Below are 17,191 nucleotides of genomic sequence, written 5' to 3' on the forward strand. Positions count from 1 at the left end.
GGGGTCTGTTCTTGCAAAGCGGAGTGTATTCTTGCCAAGTGGGGTCAGTTCTTGCAAGGTGGGCTCTGTTCTGCCCCCCGGGAGAGGGGTTTCGAAGGAGGGAGAGGGCTGTGCTGCAGAGGGAGCGCTGCCAGCACCTACCCGCGTGCACGTGCAGCCTCACGGAGGAGGTCTGCTCGGCGAGGCCGCTGCGGGCGCCGCACCAGTACCAGCCGGCGTCGTCCTCGCGGAGGCGGCGCAGCAGCACGGTGAAGGTGCCGCGCTCGGCGTCGCGGTGGCCCAGGCGCGCGCGGCCCTCGTACGAGCCGTGCACGAAGCCGCTGCTGTCCAGCAGGCGCCGGCAGCGCCCGGCGCTCCACCGGCACACGTAGATCTCCTGGAAGCTCCGCCGGGGCTCGTGGTGGCACCGCAGGGCCCAGGCGCTGCCCGCGGCCCTGCTTAGGAACCTGGCTGTCCTGGGGACGGCGGGGGCTGCGGAGGGGCCGCGGTGAGCGGTGCCCGAGGGCTCCCGGCCGCGCTCCGCCGCTCCCTCCTTCCTACCTGCCGTCACCCACAGCTCCACGGTGCCGGGACCGCCCTGCGGCACGGTGGCACCGCACGCGTACGTCCCGGCGTCCTCCATCCTCAGGTCGTTCATCAAGACGGTGAAGGTGCCGTTGCTGCCGGGCGCTCCCAGGGCCACTCGGCCCTCGTATCTCCCTTGCACGTAGCCGCGGCCGTCGGCCACCAGCGCGCAGCCGCCCCGGCCCAGCTTGCACCATGCGGGCCCCGCGTGGCCGCCGGGCGGGCAGTGCACGGCCACGGAGCCACCGCGGGGACCCCGCACCAGCTGCGCCGGCCCCGGCGCCCGCCCGGCTGCGCAGAGGAGCGGCACCATCAGGACCTGCCTCCCTCCCACCATCACCACCACCATCATCATCACCACCACCATCATCATCGTCGTCCCCCGCAAGGCGCTGCGCGGCCGGACCCACCTGCCCAGACGGAGAGGTGCTGGCGCACGAAGAGGCCGGCGCCGGCGGGGCCGATGCCGCAGCGATAGGCGCCCGCGTCGCTGCTCCTCAGCGCCGCGAGCCACACGGTGAAGGCGCCGGTGTGCGGGGCGTCCCGCAGCGCCGCGCGGCCCTCGTAGCCCCGCGCCACGTAGCCGCTGCTGGACACCACGGTGCGGCACGGGCCGCCGCGCGCCTCCTTGCACCAGTATTTCCTCTCGTATTTGTTGGCCGGCGTGCCGGGGTAGAAGCACTGGTGAGTGAGGGAGCCGCCGACCTCGCCCGTCAGGAACCTGGAGCCGTGCAGCACGCTGGAAAGGGCCCCTTTGCAAGGGAGGCAGGAGCGAAGCAGAAGCGGGTGGTCAGTAGCGAGGCTGGGGCTCTCCTGGCGGCACCAACGCGGCCAGGAGAGCAGAGGCGCCGGGGAGCATCGGCACAGCGAGCCTGGAGGAGCCGCCGTCCCCTCCTCGAGCACCTCCGTCCCTGCTCGGGACGGGAGAGACGGTCCCGGCTGCCTCACCTGGTAGCAGGGCCGCGAGGAGCAGGAGAAGGGCCATGTTTGGGTGTCAAACCGCAGGGCGCTGCAGTCAAACAGAAGGGAAGGTCGTGGTGGGGAGGTGCTGGGGACCCCGCGGAGCTGGGCATGTTCCTACTGGTGCTCATGGCGAGTGGAGCGGGGCTCCCAAACCAGGACACATCCTGTGCCAAAGGCAGCTTTAAAAGCCACAGAAGCGCTAACCAACCTGCGAGTTCTCGCGTTACCACTGTGGTGTTAAGGTGCTGAATTCCTCCTGGCGCCGGTCCCTCCTGTGCCAACACGCACGGTGCCCGCCAGCTCTCCTTGTCCCTGCTCACGTGGCTGGAACCCGTCGGAACCGTTGGCAATCGCTCCTTAAGTGCAACTGTCCATCTCCCTCTGCAGCAGTGGGGGGAGGTCACCTCTGGGGGAGCGACGGGCTTCAGGACCACCCGGAGGTCCCGGCCAGCTTGTAATAAAGATTCTTTTAATTCTTTTTTTTTTTCTTTTAGGAGGGTGCCTGGTGCTGCTGTACTGGGTAACTCGGCTGCATCTCCTGCGGCCGTGTGCAGGATCTGCTGGAGCTCATCTGCAGGGATGTGCAGGTAGGAGACGGCTCTGCTGGCTGCAGGAAGCCCAAAACTGGTCCCCGTCCCGAATCGCCTGAGATCGGGGCTAAAATAAAGCGTGTTTGGCAAGAGCTTTCCTACCAGTCTGGCAGTATTGTTGGATTATTGAGCTCCCTCTCTGAGCTCTCGGTGGCTTCTAAGTGACAATATGTAGATAGAACGAGCCTGGAAGGAGGAGGGCAAATCCTTTCCATGTCTACCAGGGCGAGGGGCTAAAGCCCAGCTTTAGGGCGGGGGAGGTTTGGGGTTTGTTTTTATTTTGAAGTTGCCAGCTAGAAGTCCAAAGGAAAAGATAAGAAAGCGAAAGGAAAGAGCCAGAACTTTTAATCCCGGAAATGAAGTTTTAAAAAATTAAGTATTATTGCCTGTATGTTTTTTTCCATCTTCATTCCAGTTCTGTGCTGTGCAAAGGTCTATGCACCATTTTCTGCACCTGTTTAAATTGCTATAACTCCAGCACACAAAGCGTGTGAGCTGCTTGTACAGCCCAGCTGCCTGCAAAGAGGCTCTGTAGAGTTTTGCATGAAAACTTGCCAAGTTTGGACCATTTTGTTGTTCATTTCAAAAAATCAGCTATATCAGGCTAATAGCTATCCAAAAAAAAACATGCTAGCTTTTTAAAGTATATGAATTTCATTTATCCCCACCATGGGTTGTTGATGAGATATGAAAATCCATTAAATAACATAATCAATGCAGTGCGAAGTGTGGAATAGAGCAGAACGCAATTCCTGAAGCAACATCCACGTGCTGTTCATAGAACCTACCAGTCCCATGGCTTGCACAAGAGCATTTTAGTATTGCAAGGGCAAATAGAGAATCACCTACCTTAGGGTTGTGATGAAGCTGCTCTTACTGGAAGTCTCTCCTGCACGGCGCTTCTCTTCGGCCTTATTCTAATGAAGCATTTTGCACCTTGCAACTCAGTTGGTCTTTGCTCTTGATATTTAATTCTCTGTGTATAATTGTATCCAGAATTTAAAAACAAATGCACAAAAATTAGGTGCAGAAGTGCATCATAAAGTGAGTCGGAGGTGCTCAGATTCTTGTAGCATGATGCCCCCAGCGCACTGAACAGGGAACCAAGAACGTCCAGTTTTGTCCACCTAGTGATGTGGATGACCTCAAGAGTGGAAAAAGCGAAGAGGATTGGGGTAGAAGTTGCGAGAGTCGGGAGGAATTCCCCTGCTCTCCCTGCAGCTTTTCAGGTTTTTAACACAGAACAACTTCTTTCTAATCGATGGAAGTAAAATGCTCACAAATAGACTGTGAGCTGCTTCCTATGAGAAGTTGTCACAAAATGCAGAACTTTGTGCAGCTTTCCTTTCTTATTGGCAGAACTTGTGCGGTTTGAATGAATCTGAATGCTTTAACTAGCTCATATCTCTTCGTAAGTCCTTAAAATGAGTGTTCAGACTGTTAAGTGTTTCCTGCACCGCAAGTCCTAGCTCAGAGCTTTCTTTTGCTAGCAAATTGTGAGCAACATCTCGGCTCGGCACTGGAGGAGGAAACAGCAGAGAGCAATTCCGAGGTGGGAATGTGGGATAAAGGCCCAACGCTGCCCTTGGTTTTCATAAGACACAAAGCAACCAATGTGCAGCAGCCCCTTGCAGGCTTCCCGCACTCAAGTGCACGGAGAGCAGCAGCGGTTCCTCTGCAAACCCAGGCTAGGCGGCCAGGGTTACATTTGTGCCAGTGGCAGAGAGCTCTATCAGAGGGTTGCAACACAACGTGCTTGAACGTGCTTTGCCAAGCAGCCAAAGAGATCAAAGTTGAGGAATCAAAGCAGTGCAGCGATACGCGGCCTGGACTTTACTTGAGAATCTCCTCAAGGCCACTTGCCATCCCTGGGGTGATTCATTCCTCTCTACATTCAATCGCAGCGAGCTCTGCTGCTGCACCCTTAAAATTCTTCCATGGGAGGGTTCACTTGTGGCAGCAACTGGGTGGGGAATAGATTCCCGCCCTAGGATGGAGTTGTGTCCGTGGGCTGCAGGAGCGGGGGGGTTGCCAGGGCTGTGGATTTGGTCCATGGAGATGGAGGAGCGGGCGCCACGGGGTGGACGGGGAGGGAAGTGCCAAGGGAGGGAGCTGGGCAGCAATCTGGGTGCTCAAAGGTTGCCCTTGAATGTTTTATTGCCTCCTGGGCGCTTCCCGCGCGGTGCAATGAGGCGCTGCTCCTGCAGAGGGTGGCACCGCCTGGCAGCGCCGCAGGGAAGTGCCACCACGTGGCCACCGCGGCCACTCGCTCCGGCCACCTGGGCACCGGCACCGCGCCTGCACCCAGCTGCGTCCGCGACGGGCCCCTTTGCACCCGCGCTTTAAACGCCGGGAAAGAGGCCGCGCTCGTGGCCGTGGGCGAGCGCTGCCTTCCTCGCTGCCCCGCGGCGGCTCCTGCAGCCCCGGGCGGGCGGCTGGGCTGGGCGCCGCTTTGGCTGCCCCTCCTGCGGACACGGGCTCCGCTGCCGCTCCGGTTTCGGGGTGGGACCTGGCCCCGCGTTTCCCTCACGTGCTCCCCAGGAGCGGGTTTGTTTGCCCAGGGAAGGGCTGCAGGGGCTGAGGCGCACGGCGGGTTTATAACCCGCTGCAACGGGGCAGCGCGGCGGCCGCGGTGCTGCGCGGCCTTACGTGGTGCTGCAAGGACTTAGGAACCCGGAGCCGGGGAAGTGGGCGGCGGGGCCCCGACCCAGTCCGCCCTTCCCGCCTGCTCACGGTCGCCTGTTTCTGAAGAAACCAGCTGCTGGGTTTTATTGTTCTGCAAACACCATTGTCCTTGCACGGGCGGCGGCGGCACTGCCGTGTCCCCGTCTGCTGCAGGGCACAGAGTTCCCCCCGCCGCCCGCGCTCGGTCCATAAGCGCCGGCAGGACAAGAGCGAGCGCAGCTGGGCGGGAGGGAAGCGCCGGGCACCGCTTCCCCAGCGCATCCCGCCCGCACTTCTCCTTTCGCTGAGGAAGAGGCTGGGTGGGGAAGCTGCCTCCCTTCCTGCCCGGGGCACGTGGGGCTGCCCCGTGCCGAGCCCCAAGCCCGGCTCCTGCAGCCCCGCTCGCCCCGTGGCCGCCGCCAGCGGATCCCACCAGCCCGGCCCGGCTGGTTGATGATTAAGCCGCGGCAGGGCAGTGTTCTCGGGAGGCGAGGCGGGGACCTTATCGCTCCATGAGGCTGCCCTGCGGAGAGCAGCCACGGCCCGTTGTGCCTCTCGCTGAGCTCACGAGTTGAAGGTGTAACCCCGCGGCCGGCGCTGGGGCTCCCGCTGCTCCGCTGGTTTATTTTGGTCTGCGGAGCTCCAGCTGTTGGAGGGGTCCCGGCGCAGCTGGGCCCATTCCCAGCCCGAAGCAGGGCAGCGTTTCCGGACACGGAGGGTTTCACAGTGAGCGAAGCCAGAACGGTCCCTCCGAGCGCAGCGGCGCCAGCCTCGCCCTTGGACTCATGCGGATGCAGGAGCTGGGATGAGGGACAGGCTCGTGCCCCTGCCTGTCACCAGTGCTCCCCACAATGAGAATGCGCTTTTATACTGTTGAGTATAAAAGTTCATTGCAGAGACTGGGCACCCCTGGGTGCAGGTGCCGCGCGAGGTGCTACGAGAGGGGCCCCGCTCCTTGCCTGGGATGCAGCGCAGGGACCTCCCGCCGGCACAACGGGAATGTCAGTCCTGGCCCGGGATGCAGTACGGCAAGGATGTGCATCCTGCCGGCACAACACCTTTCCCGGGATGCAGCACGGCAAGGATGTGCATCCCGCCGGCTCAGCGGGCTCCTCAGTCCTTGAGCAGGCCGAGCTTGCGCAGGGCCTCGCGCCGGTGCTCGCCGGCGGTGCCCGCGGGCGCGATGCGCACACTGACGCCGGCGGCGCGCGGCGCCCGGGCGGGCAGCGCCTGCGCCCGCCGCTGGCCGCTCTGCTCCAGCTCCGCCCGCAGCCCCGCCAAGTCGCTGCCGGTGCCCAGGGACGCGGGGCGCGGGCGGCTGCTCCGCAGGAAGCCCGGCGTGATCCTCTCCATGAAGGACATCTTGCCCAGCGAGCCGCCGCTCTTGGCGCTCGCGTCCTTGCCACCCACGCGGCTGCCCAGCCCCACGCCCGAACGCTCCAGCGTGTTGGATTTGAAGCCGATGACCCGGGGGGGGAGTCGCTCCGGAGAGTCGGCGGCCCCGGGTGCCGCACCGGGTTTGGGGGCAGCAGCGGCTTTCGGGGGGCTCCCGGGCTTCTTCTTATCCTGCGGGAGCCCCAGCTTCTCCAGCGCCTCGCGCCGCGCTCGGTCCCGCTCCTGGGGCTCCGGCCGTGCCGGGCTCGCCCGCTCCAGCGCGGGGCCCGGCGGCACCGGCCCGTTCCGGCTGCTCTTCAGGACGATGTTGGGCGGCAGCTTCCTGGGCTTGGGGGCGGTGGGCGGCCCGCGCTTGGCGTCCGTGTCCTCCTCGGCCGCGGGTTTCTGCTCCTGGCCTCGAGCCTCCTGCGGAGCTGCGGGCGGTGGGACGCTGGTCGGTCCCGGCGCCCTGGCCGTGGCGCTGGCTCCTTCCTCCCTGCCCGTCTCCCGTGCCGGTGCCGGCAGCGGGTGCCCTGCGGTGCCGTTGGACGCGGCGGCTGCTCGCGGTGCCTCGGCTGCAGCGACGCTCCCGGCTGGAGGGCAGCACGCCGGGCTCGGAGCAGAGCTGCGGGTGCCCCTGTCGTCCTGCCCGTTGCTTTGCTCAGCAGGGCCCTGCGGAGCCCCACTCGGCGACACGGCCCCGTTTTCCAGCCCTACACAGCGGGAAAACACCAGGTCACACATCCCGCCCCAAGGAGCTGATCCGGGGGCCCCCTGGGCACCCACTTACCGTGGGGAGCGGATTCCCTCCTGGACCGCGGAGGCCGGGCGGGCTCCACGGGGTCCGTCTCATCCAGGGAGGTGCCGCTGTCCACGTCCGTGTCCAGCGAGCCGATGGTTTCCTCCAGGAACTTCAGGCACTCCTTCTCCTCCACAGAGAGGCAGTCGTAGCCGCTGTCGCTCTGGGAAAGAGGACAGGAAAGTGGGGCAGGCAGGGGACAATTTGGGTCACAATAGGAGCAAACTCGTTGAATTGACGGTCTGTGGGCACAGTCACCCACGCTGAATAGCAGAAACCTCTCTTAACACCCCAAATACTGAAGCTTTTTGGGTTTATGGTGGTCCTGCTCCTGGCCCTTCATGACACGCCAGGATTTTGAGGTGCACAACAAGGCTCTGTTTAATTTTTGTTGTGTTTCAGCTATGGGGACATGCGACTGGTGTGGAAGGGCCAAGTCACAGGGCAATTTATCATGGAGAACCCGAATCCGGGGAAAGGAGGAAGTACTCAGCGCACCCGCAAGCCCGGGGAGACGCTGGCACGGGTGGGGTTGTTTTGCAGAGGGATCTATCCGGATCTTGTGCCATGCAATATTGCAACCAGCTTGTCCACCCCTAATAATTTGCACAGGGGCTTGTTGCTGGCTTGCAGTGCCTCAGATGGAAAACCTGTTCCGGCCCGAGCGCTGCACCAGCAGATACCAATTACGCTCCGAGTCACAGGATATAATTAGTCCATCAGTCTCGGAATCAGTTTGGAGGCAAACAAGTTTTAATGGGCAGATAGTGAAAAGTTATGCACCTACACCCATGGCCCGAGCCCTTCTCCGCCTGCGCACCCCAGTCACTCTCCCGGCTCCGGGTCTTTCCCGGGTGCAGCTGCCTTGGTGCATCCAGGGCCACCCGGTTCCCCGCGAGGGACCCGCAGCTCCCAACACTCCGTGTGGGGATAACGGGGGGTGGCTCCAGAGGGTGTCCCCAAGGGCGCCCCGCAGCACCCCAGGGTGAGCAGGAGCTCGGGGTCCCACCGCACCATCCCCAGGGTTACTTACGCGCTCGGCGCGGAGCGGGGCGGCGCTGGCCGCGCTCTCGCGGCTACCAGGGCTGCAGCCGGCCCGGCCCAGCCACGGGCCCCTCTTGGTCACCCCGCCGGTGGCCGCGGCCATCGCTTCCAGCTGCAGCAGAAGGGACAGTGGTTAAGCAGGATGCCCGGGGACGCACGAGGGTGCAAAGCTCCGGGTCCAGGCGCGCTTGCACCGCGGCTGCTCGCATGCGGGAGAAGGTGTCAACGGCCTTTGGCTTTTAAGCATCCTTTGGACACAAGGGTTTCCTCAAGGAATTAGAGCCTGAAAGCGCTCCGGGACGTCTGCCTGCCAGTATCTCCTTGATTTGCTAACCTGCTCCAAGGTGGAGCCCATTGGAGACATGTGAGGCCCTTTGCAGCCTCCAGCCTGGCCAGCCCAGAGGGGTCCCGCTGGCCTCCACCTCCTGCCTCAGCATTGCCCATTGCTTGGCTTAAATGTGCTCAAGCAAGCTGGCCATGGGCTTTTAAACCACCTGGCAGAGGGGTTTCCAACAGCAGGAACTTCCCAGAGATGGATCCGGATGCTCGGATCATCAGAGCATCGGAAAAGCGCCCACAAGCCGGCTCACCGCGGTTGAGGGTCTCGCAGCCCCCAAAGGCTTCATCTTCTACACAAATTCAGTCGGAGCAAGCAGCCTTTCCAAAGCAGCCAGGCCCAGGCTGCTCCGCATTTGGGTAGATTTATGGCCAAAAAAGGGTGAGACTGGGGCCAGGAGGCTCCGCTCGGCCAGGCCGCCTGTGACTGCCAAGGACGGGCAGGGAAACAGCCCTGTCCCTCTGCCTGCCCCGACAGCCCGGGGGAAGAAGGGATCCTGCACCGCCTGCCTGGCGCTAGAGGCAAAATCCGCTGCGAAACTGGTCAAATTAAAGAAAGAAAAAAAGAGGAAAGAAACATGCAGAAATGGAGACACCCTCCTGCAGTTTCCCCAGCTTCTGCCTCTGACAGCTTGTCCCGTTCCAGGAAGGGAATGGGGAAATCAGAGCGGCAAAACCCCGGCCTTGAGGGCTCCCAAGGGGGTTACGTTTTCCTCCCTTTCGCTTGCAAAATGACACACCACAAATCGGAAACGCAACCGAGCTTCGGAATGGGCAGACATAACGCTGGAAGAGCTGACTTTCAAGGGACACGTCCCCCCCTCGCCACTGAAGCGTGGCCGGCCGCCCCACACCGAGCGGACCGTCCTCGGAGCCGGCGGCAACGGCGGCATCTCCGCAGAGCTGCCCTCGGAGCATCAGAGCAACTCCACGTTTTCCTCCTACAAGACACCGGAGCAGCGCGCCCCGGCTCGCAGGCGCCTGCAAAGGGCCCGGCGCCGCACGAAAAACATGTGCGGGGAAGAGCCCAGCCACCAAGTTCCTCCCAGGGCCCGGTTTGCTGCAGAGAGCAGCAGTCCGCCCGCTGCCCCGTCCCGCGCTTACCGGCGAGGCGGCGGGGCGCCGTGCGGAGCCGCGTCCCGCGGGGTCCGCGCGGGAGAAGGGCCGCGGGCAGCGGGACACGGAGCCGCGGGGTCCGCGCGGGACACGGAGCGGCGGCGCGCGGCACTGGCGGGGCTGGCGGCGCCTCCCCGCGCTGCCCGTTGCTCATTAACCCGGCAGGCGCTGATAAGCGCCGCGGGGACGGGCACGGGGCAGCGCCAGCCCTGGGTGCTCCCGGCGCTCGCCCGGCTTCACTCCGCGCTCGGCGCCAGCTCTGCCACCTTCCCATCAGCTCGCAGCGCCCGGCACCCCACAAAAACGCTCTTTCTGCCCCAAACCGGTGCCTGCGGAGCATCCGCTCCATGCATCCCGCCACAGCTCTGTTTTCCCGGTTTCCCAAAGAAAGGAACGAGCAAAGTCGTGTTGCAGCCTGCTCGGGGCGCCCCAAGGGCAGCACCGCTGGCACGCGCAACCCACAAGCTCCCGCTGTGGAAAAACACCCGATTTTTGGCCAATGACTAAAGCAGCGGGATGGCAGCGAGGTCCCACCAGCCCGTCCCGCTGCTGGCGAGCAGAAACAGAGTGCTGCAAACCCCAGCCAGAACTGACCGCTGAGCAGGGACGAGGAGACACAACCGAGCCCACGGGTGCCGGCGGCGCCGGAGCACCCGGCTTCAATCCGCGCCAGGAAACGCCGAGAGCTGCTGGCCCAAGAAAGGCTGAATCAAGAAATCAACATCAAAAACATGTCAGACTCTATTAAGATAAGCCCTTGGCTGCTGAGAAAACCAGTTTGGGAGAATTAGATGCCCAGAGAGAACCTGTTCTTTTGCTTTTTTTTTTTTTTTTTAACCGCGGTCTCCTTCCTCCAATTGGTAAAAATAGTCCCAGCCTAAACCAAGGCATGATTTCATACGTGCGGTATGAGGTGTATTCGAGCAGTCGGAGGTGCGGGCGAAGCCGCCGGTGCAGCGCGAGGTCTTGGCACATCACGGGGCCTCTCCCTCGGCAGCAGTGCAGAAGCACCAGGTGTTTTATTTGGGCCCCATTTCTAGTAAATTAATTAAAAAAAAAAAAGGACAATTAATACTTAATATTACACTGCACTATTTTTTTTCCTAGCGTCCTGTTTTGCAATGCCCGGGGTGGCGTATGCCAGATCAGGGCTGCGGTGCTGGAGCCCCCCCAAAATCCCTGCAGTATCGGGAATGCAGAGGCTGCCTTGGAGAGCGCGAGCTCCAAGACAGGGAGGATGAGTGTGATGGGCCTTCCTCTGCCCTCACCCCGCTCCTCACCCACATGTATCCCAAGCAGCGGCCACAGCCAGCTGCAAATAAAACAGGGGGAGCTCCAGGAGCCGGAGCCCCCCTCGGCTCCAGCCCCGGGAAGGGCTTCTTGCCACGACCCTTCACGTGGGCACCAATTTTACTAATAGTTTTCTGCATCCTGGTGGTTGCGCTGTCAGATCCCGTCTCCCTTGACATCCACAATAAAAAAATTTATGTCCAAACACGAAGTCTATTTTCCACAGAGTTCTTTTTTGCTTTATCAAACAGTTAGGGGTTATTTTTTGTAGTGGTGGTGTTTTTTAGATTTTATTTTATTTTATTTTATTTTATTTTATTTTATTTTATTTTATTTTATTTTATTTTATTTTATCCTTCCCTGAAAACAAGATAAACAATTAAGCCACAATTAAGGTCCAACAAGGCCCATGTGCTGGCCTCCAGCTGAGCCTCGTTAGGGAGGCTCCAGCCCCCTTAGCCCAGGGCCAGCAGGCACCTATATAATGAGCCAGGCAGCAATAGAGCCCCCTTTGCAGGAGGAGGCTGTGTCCTAGATGGAGCTTCCCAGGAATTTGCTGCCTTGCAGGATGGTGGGGATGGAAGCTGGAGGTTCCTTGCACCAGGATGGAGGTGCCTGCCCCTTGGGAAGGCTTCTGGCAGCTGGGCAGGCTCGCTATGGGCAGCAGAGGAGCTGGGTGAGCCCTTGAGTGGAGCTGGTGGGTCCCAAATCACGCAGGAGCCCCTGGAGAAGAGGTGAGTGCGGGTGCTGGGTGCTCCCTCCTGCTGGGCCTGGGTGCCCATCTGCTGCCCTGCTCCCTGGAGAGGTTGGTGTGTCAGGGCTCGACTCCGGGCTGCTCTGGTGCCCAAGGCACGGCCATCCAACAGGTATTTCCACCTTGTCACGCAGGCAGGGAAGGGCCTGCAAGAGCAGGGAGGCTCCTGTACCCGCTCCGGGAGCTCCACGGCCTCCAAGGGCCTCTTCCCAAGCGTGTGCAGCACACGGATGAGCTGCAGGAGCTATGGGCTGCTTTGCAGCTGCAGGGTTGTGGTCCTGTGGTGGTGACCCCGTTGTGTTTATGGAGCTGTGCTGGATATGGGAATTCTGCAATTCCCCCGTGGGAAGGAGGGGCAGAAGGAGCCACCCTTCCTGTTGATTTAGGTGGGGACGTCAGTACGTAAGGAGCTTAAGGAAACCACTGGGGAGCAACGACGAACGTGGTGCGGAGCTGCAAGTCAGGAACTGAGGCACAGAGCACGCCAAGCACGTGTGCATGCATCAGCCAGGTTTATTGGTGCATCGACAACATTCACAACTCAGGGCATGTGTTTAAGGAAATACTCATCCAAAGGAGGCGTGCTGTGATGGTAAACAAGAACAGGCTGTCGCTCCACAGGAATACACTGGTAGCTGAGATTGTAGGAACTCTTTGCTAAAGCCACTTGTTTGATGGCAACAGGAACACGCTCTGCCTACACAGGTGAAAGTCCTTGCTTAATATCTGCTAAACATGTAAACCTGGACAAGCTTTTAAAGTGCTGATACTCATCTTGCGGTTTCGACTCTGCACACAATATAAAATGCTTGTGAAAGGCCACAGATGAAGAGCTTGTTAGGCTCTTCTTTAATTCACGAAGGAATTTAGTGCTGGTGAAAGGGCCAGAGCGGCACCAGGAAACTGAGATCCCCTCTCTAATCACAAATCAGACCTGGCGGCTCCCCCAAAGGGGCACTGATAGGGCCCAACTTTGATAAGCTCATCTATGAGCTTGAAAAGTTCAGTTTCCAGAGCCTGCTTGATCGTGGAGTATTCCGCAAGGAAAACGGTGCTTATTTGGGATCTGTGCGGGGAACAGTTGTGTGGCAGGGACACAAGGCCAGCCCCACAGGTGTCTTGAGCAGCATGGACCAGGGATGCTGCTCCCTGCCAGGACCTGAGCCCCTCAGCACATCCAGCCCAATATCTTCCTAATCTTCCAGTCATTAACCTAGTAACGGCTCAGTGCAAGTGTATTAATGATATTGAAAGGCTCTTCTACATACAGCGGGATGTCATTTTTGTGATATTTCCCTAACTGGATCATTAAATGCAGGTAAATGCTGGCAACAGACACTAGCAAAACATTTACGACTGCACTTCGACTGTACTCCATCACTTACATTTCCAAATGATGCAGATGTTTTCTGCTTGGGAGAGTTTAGGAGAATCACAAGATCTTTTCCAAGTTCTTGTCAACACCACAGGTTACTTTTTCTTTAAAGTATGTTGAGGCTGACAACGTGACCTCTTACAAAGATGAATCACAGCAGTTCAGTTGCCACTTCTTAACTGAACAGATTTATTTGATACAGCTAGAGAAGACATCTAAGCGGTGATGTTGATGGATATCCCTTGAATCGGATATGCTTTGTTAGTGGCATGACCAGGCACATGTGATACAGCAAAGCTAAACAATCTGGATAAATAAGGTAGCATCAAAAATACCGCAATTGAGAAAGGAAAATATTTGTATATGATTTAAGAAACCCACTCGGGATGCAAAGCTAAAAACTAAACTCCGCAAGCCTATAGTTTCTCTCTAGACAAAGTGAGGCCAAACAACAGAAATCCCACAAGTTGCTCCCAAAAGTCAACACATTTACAAACGAGGCAGACAATCGATATGTGTCTTTGACTTCTACAGCCCTCTCCTTTCGGGGACACCCAAAGGCAGTCTCCCCATACCCCTCTCTGAGGTAGATACGATGTCTGTTGTGTAGATGGTAAGTGGTGAGGAGCGGCTCCTTCTCCTTGCTCCATCTCACCTCTTCAGTGCGAAAGCTGAGAATACAGTTTAGGATTGATAGTCTCTTGGTCTCACTCCTAGATAGGATTTCATCTCAAGTAGTTATAACAGTGTAATCTTCAAGCTCCTTTGAACTGTTGGGTATTTAGGTTATAAGCATCAGCTTCTAGAGGGGTTTTTAAATAAAATTTTCTACTAGGCTAAAAGCAAAGTGGGGCTTAACACGAGAAGCTAAGTGGTTTTCTCTAAGTAACTCCCAACAGTGCTAATGTTGACTTTAATACTGAATTTAAATGAACGTGGGTCCATCCTGCTTTCGGTGATCCGACTCTTTCTATTGAATTATTCATGCCTCATTTTAGCAATGTACTTAAGTGTAGCTACAGTCCATTTTCTGTAATATCCCCTCAGTATTTCAAGGTCTATCAGGGAGTCTCAGCTGAGAACTTCAGTGAACCACCCTCTGCCCTTGATGGCGAAGGAAGCTCTTGCTGCACCAGTTTAGCTAATGTGCCTTAAAAATGAGGCCTTGGAAACTACAGCTCAGATTCCACTGAGAAACTTCCCTTCAGTTTGAGGAGGAAGGTTCTTGCTCCCCATTTATAGCAGTGCAGAGAAGGTAACTGAGTAACAGAACAGGGTAAGAATACGCTTAAATCCATTAATGCAAGTATGTGTTACAGGCATTGCAAAGAGAAACCCTTGCCAGTAATATGCCCCTCTACAGCACCTTTTAAAGGATCTCAATGCACTTATTACTCAGCCTCACATCCTCACTGTGAGGTAAGACTCGTTAAACCACTTTCAACATCCCTGATTCTGAGTAACAGCAGAAGTGGGGCAGTTTACCTAGCTTATTTTATTACGAAATTCAACTGCTCCCTTCATTATCAGAATTAAAGTCTTGCTGCTTAAGAGTCATCGGTGACAAATCAGGCTCATTAAGGCAGAATGCAGACTAGGAAACTTCCAGGCTCCTTTTTGGCTAAGCACTCTGCCCTTCTAAAAAGGGCAACACTTTTTTACCTGTAAAGAATGAGAACTACCCCTTAAAGTGCTAATTTTTACAGTATTGGGAGTCTGGTATAGCTTATCAAGACTGCAGCCAGGAGACTGGCTATACCCAAGTGAAGTCTAAGTGTGTTGAACAGATGTAAATTATTTCCCTCATTACCACAACTCCCTCTTGCCAGAACTGAAGGTATTATGAACAAGAATACAAGTATTTCAAGAAACATGCCTACGTTTTGATGCAGTGTAAACACCAAGGGCTTGCTAGTTATTTTTAAAGCAACTAAAAACTACCTATGGAGCTTTAGTAAGTTTATTCATTAGTTAACCAGCTACTCATTAATTTTAAAAAGCCTATCTTAAAGCTTAGAGGCCAGTTCTTTCTCTAAAGCCACGACTTCACACAAACAATACATTCTACTCTCGATGGTAACACCATATAGGGCAGCTTTGGGTATATTTTTTCCTTTAAAGATTGTGTACCAAGTGAGCAGCTTGTCCCTACAAGGCTCTGCTTATGTGTAGAGTCCAACTCTTAGTGTAAGTAAAGCTGATGTGTGTTTCCCAAACCTGTAGGCTAGTTTAACTGCCCTGAAAATGTGATATTGATGGACTAATTAAGTAATTTAGAGGCTAAATGCTGCTCTAGTGTTGAACAAGCTCAGATCGCGTACACAGCGGTTGGGTTTTAGCTGCCAGTGTAGACCACCTGCCAAATGACTATCTATCAGCATGCGAGAAAAAACCTATTTCAAACCAGCCAGAAAAGTCACTACTTGCATACGCACCCCTCAGCCTGCGCACTACCCTAGCGTCCCCGAGCGCCTCGGCCCTCGTTACGTTAATACGCTTTTCAAGCTCTGCGAACAGGATTTTACGATTACATACAGCTTATGTGATAACCCAGAATTTAATTCCGGACCTGTGAGGTAGGAGCTGCCACCACCCCCGGGGAGGGGGTCACACTTCCCCGAAGTTGGTGTGACCCGTCTCCTTGGCGTGTTCCCGGGCTTCCGCTTGGCCCGTCAGTCCCTTCTGGCACACCATGCACCTCAGCGTGAAGCGGTTGACGTCGGTGAACTGCCTCTTGCGCCTGGCTTCGTCCGCCAGCTCCAGCGCCTGCGCCAGCACCACGTCGTCGGCCGTGGAGAAGATGGTCTGCGGGGGAACGTCCGAGTCGGGGATTCTGCGCTCCAGGGGGTCGTAGTGAATCCCGTCGTAGATTAAAAGCACCCGCTTGGTGTAACCAGCGTCTTCCCCAAAGCGGTCGATCCGGACCGTCTGTGTGTCCACTACACAGATCTCGCACTGGTAGAACTTGGACAAGATGGACACCTCGATGGCGCCTCCCCAGGTCTCCTCCTTGCGGATCCACTCGCAGTACTCCTGGTTGGTCTTGCCCAGCACGGCCTCGCTGTAGGCCTCGGGGTCGCTGGCCACGATGTGGGCTATGAGGCCGCGCATCTCGGGCGCGCAGGCGGCGTCGAAAACGCCGCCCTCCACCACGTAGGAGACGCTGGTGAAGAGGCAGGAGTTGTCGGCGGGGACGACGCGGCGGGCCAGCACGGGCGCTGCCGGGCTGCCCATGGCCCTCTTGGCGAGCGGCGGCGACGCGCGCTGCGCCGGCGGCTCCTCTTCCACGATGAGTGTGTCGCCTGCAGGGAGAGGGGCAGGGACAGGGATGAGCGGGCCGGATGGGAATGCGGCCGCGGGAATGCGGCCGTGCTCCCACGGCAGGGGGTTCCTGAGCGAGGGGTTGAGCTGGTTTCTCCCCCAGGAATGTGCTATCCGGGCAGGAAACACCCCTGTGCATGCTCGGCTAAGTGACGTATATTGACGCTCAAATATTAAGATATAAAGATATTAAGGCATATAGTCTCAGATAAAAAGTATAAGCATGTTATATATACTAAGACATACTATAACATAGAAAAAGATGTACGTTAAGGTAGCTATATAAAAGGTCTATAAGAAAAGATATATTCTGATAGCGTTTAAAGTATATATAAACATATATATTACAGGTCTATAAAAGGACCTTAGTCCTTAATATTATGTAGGACATGCATATTATGCACATATGTCCTTTTATAGACAATATATAAATATATACAACTATATTATATCTTATGGTCTACAAAATGACATGTATCAATATATGGTATATAAGGTCTACACAAGAACATATATGCTATATATGATATGTATGGCCTACAGAAGGACATATATGGTCTACATAAAGAGATATATAGCAATATGCATGATATATATGGTCTAAGAAGGAGGTATCTATTAAGATAGAGCTCTGTGAAGGTGTATAAAAGGGTTTGCATTAAGGTAAGCGTATAAAGGTATATGATAGATAGGAAGGTCTATAGAAGGGTATGGATAAGGGTAGGCGCACGCGGATCCCTGCGGGTATCAGCGGGGCGAGGCTCCCGCGGGGCCCGGCTCACCCGAGTGGATGCCCAGCTCGCCGAGGCGGCGCTCGCCGTCGCTGAGGTCGATGTGCCGCGGCGGGAAGCCGAGCAGGAGGCGCTGCGCGGCGGCGGGCACGCCGGTGAGCGCGGCGAGCGCGGCCTGCATGTCGCGCAGGCGGGAGTGCGCCGTGAGGCCGCCCAGGGCGTGCGAGCCGCTGCGGGCCTTGCAGCGCAGCCGCAGCATCGCGCCCGCCG

General features: G+C 57.3%; 2 protein-coding genes across 2 annotated transcripts; both read right to left on the reverse strand.

Annotated features, from left to right (window-relative positions):
• Positions 1-5,646: 5,646 nt before the first annotated feature.
• Positions 5,647-8,101, reverse strand: CUNH1orf116 (chromosome unknown C1orf116 homolog). Its single transcript, XM_026036043.1, has 3 exons — positions 7,988-8,101; positions 6,946-7,117; positions 5,647-6,868 (listed from the first exon to the last, which is right to left on the reverse strand). Exons 1-3 carry the CDS (start codon positions 8,099-8,101, stop codon positions 5,895-5,897), a joined length of 1,260 nt encoding a protein of 419 aa, XP_025891828.1. The 3' UTR covers positions 5,647-5,894.
• A 4,404-nt stretch (positions 8,102-12,505) lies between these two features.
• Positions 12,506-17,180, reverse strand: YOD1 (YOD1 deubiquitinase). The gene is made up of 2 exons (XM_026036120.1): positions 16,973-17,180; positions 12,506-16,171 (listed from the first exon to the last, which is right to left on the reverse strand). The coding sequence occupies exons 1-2, from the start codon at positions 17,178-17,180 to the stop codon at positions 15,477-15,479; spliced, it is 903 nt and encodes a 300-aa protein (XP_025891905.1). The 3' UTR covers positions 12,506-15,476.
• Between the last annotated feature and the right edge of the window lie 11 nt (positions 17,181-17,191).

This window comes from Nothoprocta perdicaria, unplaced genomic scaffold (assembly GCF_003342845.1).
Source record: "Nothoprocta perdicaria isolate Ctin4 unplaced genomic scaffold, notPer1 scaffold_170, whole genome shotgun sequence".
NCBI lineage: Eukaryota > Metazoa > Chordata > Aves > Tinamiformes > Tinamidae > Nothoprocta > Nothoprocta perdicaria.

Excerpts from the sequence above, each read along its gene's own strand:
- CUNH1orf116 (XM_026036043.1), bottom strand. The coding sequence starts at position 8,101 with ATGGCCGCGGCCACCGGCGGGGTGACCAAGAGGGGCCCGTGGCTGGGC. Across the intron at positions 7,118-7,987 it reads CCCCGCTCCGCGCCGAGCGC|AGCGACAGCGGCTACGACTG; the intron begins GTAAGTAACCCT and ends CCTCTTTCCCAG. Across the intron at positions 6,869-6,945 it reads GAGGGAATCCGCTCCCCACG|GGCTGGAAAACGGGGCCGTG; the intron begins GTAAGTGGGTGC and ends CCCGCTGTGTAG.
- YOD1 (XM_026036120.1), bottom strand. The coding sequence starts at position 17,180 with ATGCTGCGGCTGCGCTGCAAGGCCCGCAGCGGCTCGCACGCCCTGGGC. Across the intron at positions 16,172-16,972 it reads CGAGCTGGGCATCCACTCGG|GCGACACACTCATCGTGGAA; the intron begins GTGAGCCGGGCC and ends CTCTCCCTGCAG.